The sequence below is a fragment of the Emys orbicularis genome, chromosome 18 (genome assembly GCF_028017835.1).
Source record: "Emys orbicularis isolate rEmyOrb1 chromosome 18, rEmyOrb1.hap1, whole genome shotgun sequence".
Classification (NCBI taxonomy): domain Eukaryota; kingdom Metazoa; phylum Chordata; order Testudines; family Emydidae; genus Emys; species Emys orbicularis.
The window spans coordinates 11,183,043-11,196,178 of record NC_088700.1 but is presented as its reverse complement, the minus strand read 5'-3'; the positions used below and the strand labels follow the sequence as shown (position 1 = coordinate 11,196,178).

General features: G+C 46.8%; 1 protein-coding gene across 4 annotated transcripts in view; it reads left to right on the top strand.

The window, feature by feature from the left end:
• PRRC2B (proline rich coiled-coil 2B) overlaps positions 1–13,136 on the top strand; it is a 73,257-nt gene that overhangs the window by 28,232 nt on the left and 31,889 nt on the right. For all 4 annotated transcript variants that reach the window (XM_065418839.1, XM_065418838.1, XM_065418837.1 and 1 more), the window contains exons 7-13: positions 2,938–3,179; positions 3,675–3,796; positions 4,322–4,464; positions 5,127–5,217; positions 5,762–5,954; positions 6,622–6,937; positions 9,014–9,204. In XM_065418839.1, coding sequence (XP_065274911.1) covers positions 2,938–3,179; positions 3,675–3,796; positions 4,322–4,464; positions 5,127–5,217; positions 5,762–5,954; positions 6,622–6,937; positions 9,014–9,204 — 1,298 coding nt within the window. The remainder of the gene's footprint in view (positions 1–2,937; positions 3,180–3,674; positions 3,797–4,321; positions 4,465–5,126; positions 5,218–5,761; positions 5,955–6,621; positions 6,938–9,013; positions 9,205–13,136) is intronic.

Genomic DNA, 13,136 nt, shown 5'->3' with positions numbered 1-13,136 from the left:
AAAATCTGTTCCGTTTTGTTACTGAACAAGGTTCTCTTTCTTACTGTTTTCGCGGGAATGTTTTAAACCGGGGACGCAGACTGTGGCGGGGGGCTGGTTTATTGTTTTGATGCAAATGATGCTTCTAAACTCCGGGAATGACAGGCTCCGCAGTGCTGGATTGGTTGTTTCAACGCAGCCTGCCAGCAGTCCTGGGCGGGACTGCATGTATGTGTCGGCCAAGTGACTTTCTGGCAGGGGGCGGAGGGTAACAGATCCCCTGCTGCGTGGCTCTGTGATCCAGGATAAGGACCGCGGCAGAAGATCTGTAACTGCCCTCCCCCGCCACAAAGTCACAGATCAACCCCCTCGCACCCCAGAACATGAAAACCGCCTCCCAGACTGACCAGGGTAACTGGTGACTGTACTGTGTATGTGTCCTGATGCTGGACCTGCCCCCGCCTCTGTAGCCTGCTACAGGTGACTGTCCTGTCCAAGTAACAAACCCCTTCCCCCCCTTCAGACAGAATCCCCTCTAAAAGACACTCTCGGAAACAGTACTTAACAGAAACAGATGTTTTATTATGAACCGCACATGAAAAGGGGGGGAGGAAACTTGGACGTGGGCTATTGTGAGATGGGTAGGAAAGGGCTTTTCAAACTTTGGAACGAGAGCCTTCCATTGCTGCAGCAGTGTGCAGGGGCCGACTGAAAGTTTTAACGGCCCTTGCCGCCCCTCCTTCTTTGGACTTTTGGTGAGGGGGGTGTGGGACTTGGTGGCGGGGGAGGGCGGTTAGAGATAGACAGCAGCAGGGCTCTGTCCTCCTGCCTCCGGTCTTGCAGAACATCCACTAGGCGCCGGAGCGTCTCCGTTTGCTCCCTCATTAGTCCAAGCAGGGTTCGAGTAGCCTGCTGGTCCTCCTGGCGCCACCTCTCCTCCCGTTCCATGACTGCTCTGTGCATTTGTGACAAGTTCTCCCTCCACTGTGTCGTCTGGGCTGCCTGCTCTCGTGAGCACTCCATAAGTTCATAAAACATGTCTTCACGCGTCTTTCTCTTCCTTCTCCTAATCTGCGCTAGCCTCTGGGAGTGTGATGCCAGGCTGGGTTGGGAGACAGTCGCAGATGTGTCTGTGGGAATGGGAAAAAGGGAGTAAATTCCTGAGACAGATAAATGAAGTTGCTAACAAAGAACATAGTCTTTCTCTGTGAACAACACCATGCACTGGACCTTTCACATGCGCACACAGGACAAGGTCGAATTTTCGGCCCTCGCCTTCAGTGCCTGGGGTCTTGCAGTTGCGATCAGAGAAGCGTGGCAGGACACCTCTACTTTTGTTGCAGGAAAACATGGTAAGCCGTAGACTTGTGGCAGCTTAAAAATGTAATAGTAGCACTGGGCTCCTTTCGCACTGAATGCAAGGCCACTCTCTGCTGGCAGCAATCAGGGAAGCATGAGCTCTGCCCCTGTCCCACCACCTCGCGGCTGTCCCCGGGAAAGATCACTGTATGCTGCCCCTCTGCCGCCTCCACCGCGTGGCTGTAAAGCAGTCCCAATACTAACATTCCCCTCCCTAATTTAAAGCAGGGCGTCATGTGCGATATAACTCTAATGAGGATCTCGGAGAGCGAGAGGGGAAGAATGCTTCGGGAGACCATGCAGAGGCCAGGGCCGTATGCCGCCATGCTGTGCCGTGCCATGATCCCAGACTACTTACTGGACTCATGGCGTGGGAACGTGTGTTACCACGGTGGACCAGTTATGTTAAAATTACATGTTTAGATGTTTAAAGCACTCACTGCTTGATCCTTCCCCTGATTTGGTGTCCGGGGTAACGGCTGAGGATGGTTGGTAGGGGATCTCGGTAAGGGTGATGAAGAGCTCCTGGCTGTCGGGGAAATCAGTGGTGCAAGCGCTGTCGACTGCCTCGTCCTCCTCATCTCCTTCCTCATCTTCCCCGTCCGCTAACATTTCCGACGAGGAACCGGCCGTGGACAGTATCCCATCCTCTGAGTCCACGGTCACTGGTGGGGTAGTGGTGGCGGCCGCACCTAGGATGGAATGCAGTGCCTCGTAGAAACGTGATGTGTGGGGCTGGGATCCGGAGCGTCGGTTTGCCTCTTTGGTTTTTTGGTAGCCTTGTCTCAGCTCCTTGATTTTCACGCGGCACTGCGTTGCATCCCGGCTGTATCCTCTCTCTGCCATGGCTTTAGAGATCTTCTCGTAGATCTTTGCATTCCTTCTTTTGGAGCGCAGCTCTGAAAGCACGGACTCATCGCCCCACACAGCGATGAGATCCAAGACTTCCCGATCAGTCCATGCTGGGGCCCTCTTTCTATTAGATTGCACGGCCATCTCTGCTGGAGAGCTCTGCATCGTTGCCAGTGCTGCTGAGCTCTCCACGCTGTCCAAACAGAAAATGAGATTCAAACTGCCCAGACAGGAAAAGGAATTCAAATTTTCCCGGGGCTTTTCCTGTGTGGCTGGTCAGAGCATCCGAGCTCGAAGTGCTGTCCAGAGCGTCAGCAGAGTGGTGCACTGTGGGATAGCTCCCGGAGCTATTACCGTCGATTTCCATCCACACCTAGCCTAATTCGATATTGCCATTTCGAATTTAGCGCTACTCCTCTCGTTTTCGAGGAGTACAGAAGTCGAATTTAAGACAGCTCTATGTCGAATTAAATAGCTTCGTGGTGTGGACGGGTGCGGGGTTAATTCGATGTAACGGCGCTAAATTCGATATAAACTCCTAGTGTAGACCAGGCCTTAGTAACAGTTGATGCTATCAGTCTCTTCTATGAAATGTCTGTAAATTTTCCATTGTTCCTTGATTTGTTCTTTCTCTCCTTTGACTTCAATTACGAAGCCACCAGGTTATTCTGAGCCTGGAAACTCTTCGCTTGATGACCTTCGGCATGTGCCTCCCCCACACTCACACATGTATTATTTCATTTTCAGATGTCACCAGTTGGAGGGAGGGCGGTGGGAGGAACATTACCTCTGCCACATCTCTGACCGCCTCCCCTCCTGAGCCGGGCAGCAAGAACTCTAGCACAGGAGATGGAGCCCCCTCCTCAGCGAGTGCCAGCGATCCTAAGGAGCCCTCTCTCCGCCCGGCTCAGCCTATCCGTAAAGGGGCTTCGCAGTTCATGGGAAATGCGTACCATCCGCCTACGTACCATGACATGCTACCTGCTTTTGTAAGTCCCTCTGCTCCCACGAGCTGTGTGCGCGCGTCCGTTTCTCCCTGATTGTAGGGTGTCACTGTTCCCACCCAAAGGAATTAATAGTGTGTGAGGGGGGAAAATATGTCTGATTCTGCTAGCAGAGGCACCAAATTTCCAGATCCTCCCCTCCCAGGTATTGCTCTGGGCCGGCTGAGATCTCTTCCCTTATTTGTCTTGCCATTCCCATCGTGTAGATTTCTCTGACGTTTGTCCTCAATAGCCAACGTAAGTGCAACACTGATCCCCTCCATTCAGAAAGAAATGCCTGCGCCCGCTGAAAAGCCTCATTACCTCTCAATTGGCACGGTAAAGGATGGTGTCCAAGATGACACCATGCCTGCCAATCAGATAAATCTGAAATGTTCTCCCTCCCTTCCGAACCCCAGCACTAAAATGCCCTTGTAATATTAATAAATATATTTTTTTTGGCAAAGAAAAACCACTATGTTTATCATTGTTCTGTTTCAGATGTGTCCACAGCAGTCATCTGAGGTCCCTGGATCACTGGACCGTGGGTCTTTCCCCCTTCCTCAGCTTCGGCTTGAGCCCCGTGTCCCTTTCAGACAATACCAGATGAATGACCAAGATGGGTAAGGCCTCCAGAACTGACTCACTTGCAGAGGAAAATTAATATAGGATGATAAGTTCCTTATCTTATGCAAGAATCTTATGAAATGAGCCAGCCTGGTGGATAAAGCTGTATGCCTGGCTTCATTTAAAGCCTTGGTGTTTTGCTTCCTCTGCAGCAGGGTCAGGGAGTGTTACCGAGGCAGGAAGCTGAGCTTCCAGAAGCTGAGCGAGTCCTGCACATTGTTCAAGGAACAGAAGAACCTCAAAAGAAATCCTGTCCAATCCTAGGTCATAAGGATGGTGTCTGTGACCTATAGGCATCCAGGAGGGGCTATTGGAGGCTCTATAATAAACAGTGAGGGGAGAGGAGGGAGGATTTAAAGGGCAATAACAGTTGTTTGTAGGTTTGCTGCGTAAGCATGAGAGACACAATGTAGCTTAAACTGGTGCATTGTTCTAAACTGCAGGCATATAGCTTCCCTGCGCTTTCCATCCTTCTCTCTTAACTGGTGTTTGCAGCAATATCTTTTTGTCTCACCATATAGAAAAGAGAATAGACCTGGGGTATCTCGCCCAACTCGTCCAGTTCGGCAGCAAGGAGAGCGGGCTCCCCGGCCCACCATTATCAACGCAGAAAACTTGAAGGAGCTGGATGAACTCGACACTGATGCAGATGATGGTTGGGCAGGTAAAGTGCCATTATTTTCTTGCTTCAAGCAAGCGGTAACTACCCAGGGAGTGAAGAGAATGAATTGCTAACCCCGCCATCCCAAAGAAAGACACTATTCATTCCCATGCTCCCCTGCCCTCCACACAAAAGAGGAGGGTGTTCCATGCAACGTGACAGCTGCTGGTGGTGTAAATGATGGTACAATAGATGGTTCAGGTCCTCCCATCATGCTGTACTCAAGGAACTGGATCTGAGGATTCACAAGCTTGATAACACCATGTGGCAGAAAGGGAACCGCTGGAGCTGATCTTCCCTTCTGGGAAGAGATTGAGTCAAAGTTAGCCGCAAATCCTGAGAGTCCCATCGTCTCAGTGCATGCAGCTGAAGTCTAGCTATGTATGATCTCGGGCACAGGATGCTTCATCTCAGTTTTTGTCCTCCCGGTCTGTAATGCATGCTACCAGTCTTCTGAAATCTGCCTGCGATTGAGATGTGTGGTCAAGACCTACACTGCTTGTTTTCAATAGTCCTAATAATGCTGCTGTGCTTGGACACTCAGTTTTTCTAAGTTGTGTCTGGTTTATGCCTATAGAGTGGTGCAGATCAAGATACTTTTCAGTTTGTTATAGGGCCCTCTTTCTTTCCTTTGATGTATCCTTTCTTCACTCCCGCCACCATAGGCATACATGACGAAGTGGATTACTCTGAGAAACTGAAGTTTAGCGAAGATGAGGAAGAGGAAGAAGCTCTTAAAGACGGAAGACAGAAATGGTAAGAGGTGTCTGTCTGAGATTCCATTGATGCTGCGTTCATACCTCTGGTTTCTCTTTCAACAAGTGTAAAAATTATCATAGGCTATTTAAAATTTGTTCTAATCGTCAAGAGGAAAGGCTTAAACCCCCCTCAACTTTATGGTATAACCTCATGGATTCCACTTTTCAAAATCTACGTTGAGACAGCTTTGTGGCATAGATAGGATACGTGACTGGGCGCCAGGAGACCTGTGTTCTGTTCCTTGTTATGCCACTGACGAGCCTTGTGACCTTGGGCAAGTTACTTCATCTTTGTGTACCTCATTTCTTCCATCTGTAAAAATGGTGGCGTTAATACTTACACATCTTTACAAAGCTTTTTGAGATCTATGGATGAAAAGCCCAATATACGTGTCAAGTATTTTTGTTTGTTGGATTCTCTAGTCCCTCTTTCCATTGTATTGTAGCTTGTATAACAAGCCTTCTTATGACTTGATGAATGAGTTGAAAATGTGTTTTGAGATGATTTGGAAATGGTAATATCAATGGCATTTGTACAACAGGAACAGCTGGGACCCCAGAAGGCAGCGACAGCTGTCCCTGAGCTCTGCAGACAGTGCAGATATTAAACACACCCTGGAGGAAGGAAAGAACTGGGGTGACCCAGCTGGTTTGTCTCGGTCAGTCGTCAAGGTGCAAGGCCCCCAGCAGCCTTCAAGGAAGCTGAATGGCTGGACCCCTGCATCAGAATATCAGGTATGTTGAAGTTGCATAGATTGGCTTGTGCTGACAGGACGCTTAATATAACAAATTACTCTGCTTCAGAATCCACGTTGAATTATACAAACGGCGGTCTAGCTCGAAGCACCCATTGTGACAAAATGAAATCTGAGTAAAGCGTGAGTAGTTTAATGAGCAGCTAATCACAACACATCATAACAGGCAGGAAGACTGGGAGAGGATATTCTTTTGAGCCTACCAACTCTGCTCCTAATCATTTGGAGGGTGGGTGCACTGCTGAATGATACAAAGCACTTCCTTTACTCCCAGCTGTAGAGATTTTCCCATGCAACACCCCCAGGAGAGAGAGGAGAGTGGGAATTTAAGCTGGGCCAGAATGCTTGGGTTGCCCCAAGACTTGTTTTGTGTGTGTCAATTTAGTAATGCTGTCTTTGGAATTTGTGCACGGTGGCAATCAGTTTCCATCAGAAAGCAGGCGTCAGGTTTCTGTGTATTTTCAAAAACTTTTTAAGCGTTTAGCAATTGAAGACTGAACCAAATGGGGTCGTGGACATATTCTCAGCTAAGAAGCTCTCTGTAGGTGGAGGGGAGGGGTTGTACCTTGTGTGGGATTAAAAAGGTTAAGCTGCATGAGGCTAGTTTTTTCAGATGATGCTCAGTGGGGTATTCCTTCCTTTGGCAGAAGCCCCCACTGGGATGTATTCTCAGACAGCAGTCCTTGGAGGATAAAGAAGAAAAGGTGCCCCTGAGACAGAAGTTTGTCCACTCTGAGATCTCGGAAGCTGTTGAGCGAGCCAGGAGGCGCCGTGAGGAGGAAGAGCGACGAGCCAGAGAGGAACGCCTGGCTGCCTGTGCTGCCAAACTCAAGCAGCTGGATCAGAAATGCAAACTGGCTCAGAAAACAGGAGAGACCCAGAAACATGTGGAGAATGAAGATCTGAAACCCCCAAGTGTGGAAAAGAAGGTGGCTCAGGAGAATGGTCATACGTTCCGTAGAGGTAGGGAGATGTGACTCACCTTGCGTTTATATTATCGCCTTTTAGCTGAGCAAGGATGTAACCGCGCACTGCGGGGGCAGAGAGCGGTCGCAGGCTGCTTTGAGTCACATCACAAGGGATCCATTTTTTCTAGTTTTCTAAAGAACATTTATTTTGGGTCAATAACGTAGGGCCTCCTTTAAAGGGACACAATTGATTAAAAACTGTATTAAAAAGAAAAAAAATCCTACCACCCCAATTTCCTTATCCAAGTTACAAACAACACCTTACCTGATTAGACAGAATTTTTACAGTCTGATTTACTTATTATGCTCTCTCTTTACTTGTCTCTCAATTTAGATGAGAACAAAGCCTCAAATTCCATTGTTGTTTATATAGTCAATTTCGCTTTCAGGTTTTCATGCTTTAATACAACACTGCAATATTTAGGGTGCAAATACTGTAGAAAATGTTTAGAAAAACTTTCAATTTGGATGGTAGGCTTTTTCAGAGCTTAATTTGAAACAAACTAATTTAAGATGAGATTTGATGCAACCAGTGACACTTAAGTAGGTCCTTAAGTACACATGAAGAGCAGCAGTTGGCTCTCAACAAAGGAATGGTGTGTGTATATACAGTAACTCCTCACTTAACATTGTAGTTATGTTCCTGAAAAATGCGACTTTAAGCAAAATGATGTTAAGCGAATCCAATTTCCCCATAAGAATTAATGTAAATGGGGGGGGGGGAGATGTTAGGTTCCAGGGAAATTTTTTTCACCAGACAAAATACCCCTCCCCTCCCCCCCCACTGTAAGTTTTAAACAAACAATTTAATACTAGTACACAGCAATGATGATTGTGAAGCTTGGTTGAGGTAGTGAAGTCAGAGGGTGGGATATTTCCCAGAGAATGCCTTACTGCTAAATGATGACTAGCAATTGGCTGAGCCCTCAAGAGTTAACTCGTTATTAATGTAGCCTCACATTCTACAAGGCAGCACGAATGTAAGCGTGTGCTTCTCAGTATCATGTATATAGTTCGATTCAGTTGTAGTTTAGTTAGTATAGATAGTTTTCTCTCATAAGTTTCCTTTGGGGTTCCCCCCCCCCAACACACATTTCCCCCGGCTCCAGGTATGCCTCGGGCTTTAAGCCATGCTCAGACTGCGGCAGGTTTATGCCGAGAAGTGACCCGCACACTTGTGCTTGAAGTGTCTTGGGGAGGGTCACCTTAGGGACCGTTGTAAAATCTGTAGAGGGTTTTGCCCCAGGACCCTCAAGGACAGAGAACAGCACCTCCGAGTTTTGCTTATGGAGGCAGCATTTCGGCCTCAGTCAGACCCTGGTGCGGCAGACCCAGCCCCAAGCGCCGCCTCCTCGGTGTGCAGCGCTCCGGCACCATCGACGCATGAGCCGGTGCCGAGGAAGGACTCCTCTAAGGACCCTCGGCACCCCCACGGCTCCACGCACAGGTCCAAGGCATCGGTCAGGCACGGGTCTCGCTCCCCAGTGCCTCATAAAAGAAAGAAGGCCGACAGAGGGCGCTCCCCGACCAGCATCAGCATTGACTCCTCATTTAGTTAATGTGGAAAGGCCAACTGGCTGATTAGTGGCCATGTTCTGTGCGTCCTGCAGGAGATCTGTGCTCTAGAACTCTGCCTCTTGCTCCACCAAGGGTTAAAAAGTTCTAAAAAGTGTGTTTGAATCATAAGGGCAGGGGCAAGCACCTTGTCATTAAAATGACCCTTGTGGTCAATATAAGGAGTGGCATTGGGCTCAAAATGGATTATTTTTCATTTTTCCTTGGTCAGAAGGATGGTGTAGCATTGGAAGGTCTCGGTAGGAGGGTTGTGTGAGCAGAGGAAGGAAAATGGAATGATCTTTAGGGCAGTCGAAGGAAGATAGCAGCTGAAATACTGTACATATGGTAGAGTATAATTGAGTGGAATGGCGAGTTCACCTGTGTAATACAATCACAATGTGCTCACAGCTCGTATGTGCAGTGTTCTCACAGGTAGCCTAAGCTAGCAGCTTTATAATGTGGGCTATTCTTGTGGGTAGCAGAACTTAATCCAATCTTGTTTTCATCCCCCCAGCTACTTCTGAATTTCATGCACAGGATGTCTCTGTTGGTTATCTAGAAGAGGAAACCACAGCCACAACAGTAGCTGCCCAAAACAGCACTGAGGAGGAGATTAGAGAAGCCACATCCCCAGCACAAGAGCTCAACAAATACCAGAAATCACTTCCTCCAAGATTCCAGAGGCAGCAGCAGCAACAGCAGCAGGTAAGAGGTCTGACAGCTCCGCCTTCCCCCCACCAACACACTCACACATTCTCTCTCTCTCTCTCTCTCTTCACTGCACACCCTCATCAAATGTTGTTGTTTATTTGGGGCCAAATCTTATGCTCAGCACCAAGTAACCAGGCTTTGTGCTAGGGAGGTCCAGGGGGTGGGAAACAGGAATCTTCCTCCTAGCTCTGCTCTTCAGCATGCTTGGACACAAGAATCCCCTACGGAGCTGTACTTGGGGATATAGATTTTCTGTGTAGGCTGCACACATCTTACAAGCCCTTGTTCATAGCTTCTGAGATTATGAGGCGGGAAGAGACCATTGTGATTATCTAGTTCTAGTCTGACATCCTGTAGTCCATGGGACTTTTCCTGATCAGTCTTGATGTAAAATTTCCAGTGATGGAGAGTCCATCACAACCCTTGGAAAATTGTTCCTGTTGTTAATTACCCTCACTGTTTAAAAATAAATAAATTGAGCCTTATTGCTAGTTGAATGAGTCTAGCTTCAACTTCCAGCCATTGGATTTTTTTAGACCTTTGTTTGTTAGATTGAAGAGCCCATTATTATCAAATTTCTTCTCCTTGTGTAGGTACTTACAGTCTGTGATCAAATCACCCCGTAACCACCTCTTTGTTAAATTAAATAAAATGAGCTCCTTGAGCCTTTCATTGTAAGATGTGTTTTCCAGTCCTACATCTAGAGGCTTCTGTGGTTGGGGAAGCAATGGGTGGGAGAGCAGGATTTGCCCCTTTGTCTCTGCCATTCACTTTAAAGAATAGCACTGGACCAGTGGTTCCCAAACTTGGTTTGCGGCTTGTTCAGGGTAAGCCCCTGGCAGGCCGTGAGACGCTTTGTTTACCTGAGTGTCCGCAGGTATGGCCGCTCGCAGCTCCCAGTGGCCTGGCCCACACCGCTTCCCGCCGCTCCCATTGGCCGGGAACGGCGAGTGGCCATACCTGCGGACAATCAGGTAAACAAAGTGTGTCGTGGCCTACCAGGGGCTTACCCTGAACAAGCCGCGAACCAAGTTTGGGAGCCACTGTACTAGACAATGATGTGTGAAGTGTTGGCTTGTATGCTAAACTTGTCTTGTTGCCTCCTGGCAGTATCATTTTAGGGTTATGTAGTTTTTAAAACAGAGCTCTGGGTTGTAAGGTTGTTGCCAGGATCATCGGAATCAAATACACACAGAGGGGTGGGTTCCTCTTCCCATAGCCAAAATTAAAGGTGTAGCAGTGGGGTCTTCTCCTACCAATGCAGCGCTGCCACTGTGGGCCTGATCCAACATGGTGCTTTGCACCCTTGGCTCCCATGGCCTTCAGTGGGAGCAAAGCGTGCTTAGCACTTTGCTGGATCAGGCCCCTTGTGAACATGTCCCCTAACTCCCACTGACCAAGATGTATGTCAGAGATCTCTCCGCTCCCCAGGGAGTGGGTGGGTGCTAACAGGCCCAGGCATGCATGGAAGGGGAAATAAAGGAGGCTGCAGGGGGCGGTCAAACCCTTGTGCAATAGGTCTATTTTCTTAGTAGACTTGGACTCTAATATGAAATACATCTACTGAGAGTTCCTCGCTCTGTACCCATGTTCTGGAATGTGGTCAGCTGTCTGCCTACTAGAAGAGCCCACTGTTGCATCTTTGGTTGGCAGGTGATTATGCCCTGCCTCAAATGGGTCTCCGGGGTGTGGAACTGGAATGTGTCACAGTCCACCTCCTCCCTGTTCTGTGTAAAGATGGTGTTTGCAGTTTGCCTGCTACTTGCCTTCTATTACGCTGCCCCCCCATCCCTTTTGTCCTGTATTGGCTCCTTCAGTTCAGCTTATTGGTTTGAATTTTAAGTGTGTAGTTGGTTTTAAGTTTTTATTTCATTACAGAATGTTCTTCAGTGCCATGCCCAGCCTGGATTGCTCTATAACTATGATTTCCCCACCTCTCCTTTATAGCTGCCACTAGCCACTTCTGTGTGAGCAGCACTACAAGAGTGCATCCAGGCTTGGAATGATTAGATGTTCATTGTAATCTTTCACAGAGTAGCCATTTGTGCATCAGTCTCACGGGGAGCATCTATGGTTACAAAAAGGTTAATTATATCTAGGCTTGGAAGGATTAGATTTTTTTATTGGTAAATGGTAAAAATTGATTTCACCGTGTGCGCGTGCGCACACACGCACGCACACAAAAACTGGCAAGAAAATATACAATACGTGAAATTTACAGATAGGAAAGGTAAGAAAAATGACTGAGAACCAGCTTAAGGATCTTTTAACATGTGATGTTGACAGTTTGTGTTTTAACAGTTGTAAAGCTTTTTAACTTTTTGAATCTCATTGTCTGCTGTCATTCAATAATTGTCTGATGCCCTCATAATTTCCTGCAACTATGCAAATTTAATTTGATTAAAAATTGAACATGGATGTTTTCCCATCAAAATTATTACAAAATAAAAATTGAATTCTGCCAAGCCTAATTATATCGCTAAATTAATATAGCCCTGATGTTTAGCTTGGGGTTTTAATAATTACTCTTCAGTGTCATGTTACTCCATAATTATTATTGTGGTTGATAAGTATTTTGGTGACTCAAAGATACAGCACTAACGGTTGCTACAGTTACTTTATATAAAATGGAGGCTGTCAAGCTCAAAATCCAATATTTCTAAATGTCCTCCCTGTCATACTAACATCATCTTGAATTATTACCACAGGAAGAATATTTTTTAAAAAGTCTTGCTTTATTTTTCATCTTTTGTGTGGCTAGTACAGATAGGTTAGTTTCACTTGTGGTTCTCATCTCCTTGTACTGCTTGCTATTCCATTAGGGATGTTGCAGTCAAAAATGATAATACAACCTGCTGTCATAAACTTTATTTTGTTAATTTTGTCTCCCCCAAGATTCCAGTGCAGTAGATAAATGGAAAGCTAAGAATAGAGTCATCTTTCCTGTTTGGTTACTTCTGCACTATGGTGGGGAGAAAGCAGCTTTTAAATCTCACCCGGCTTCTCCTGCAAATGCTTCATGCTGGGTGTAGTACTTTGCTTTCCTCCAGTAGGTGGTCCCCATAGAAGTCCGATATCAGCGTTATTCCTGGTAGGAATCATTCACAGCAGTGACACACTTTTCAACTCCTAACCCCTACCAACAGCAATAACAAATCTTAAAATTCCTACCCCAAGAAGGGATTTTTATTCTGTGAAAAGGGAGAAGTGCCAGTGGTTCCTTGAAGTTCATTGGGCACTTCACTGTTGCTATTGATCTTGCATGGAAGGTGCTCAAATACTACTACTATTTATTATTTGTATTACTGGACCCCATTGTACTAGGTTCTGTACAAACCACAGAACACAAAGACGGTCCCTGCCACCGGGGGCTTACAGACTAAATATAAGACAAGAGACAACAGATGGATACAGTACAGTGGTGATGGACAGCAATATAAAGCCCTACAGGCTTGTCTTCACTGCAGATTTGGCTCAGGTTATCTACACTTGGGCTAGCCTAACTCAAGGGAGCGTAACCACACTGCAAAACAGCAACACAGAGTGATCAGATCTGCAGCAAAGAATAGCCACATCCCTTCTGTGTTCCTAGCTCGAGCACTCAAGCTTCCACCTGTACCTCCTGACAGGCAAGCTAGCTCGCTCGAGTGTAAAGCATCACTTAACTCTAGCTAGAGATTCTTGTTTGCGGATGGGAGTCAGATTAGGAGCAACACTTGAAGCTAACATGTTAGTGAAGACAAGACCAAAGATGGATGGAAATATTTTCAAGATCAAGCCCTTAGGGGGGTAATATTCATATGGAAAATCAGCACAATAACTGCTCAAATTTACTTATATATAGCTGTTAAAATGCCAGCACCTATTTTATGTTGTTGTTTAAAATATCCTCTCTCTTCTGTTTGTATTTGGTTCAGTACAACCTT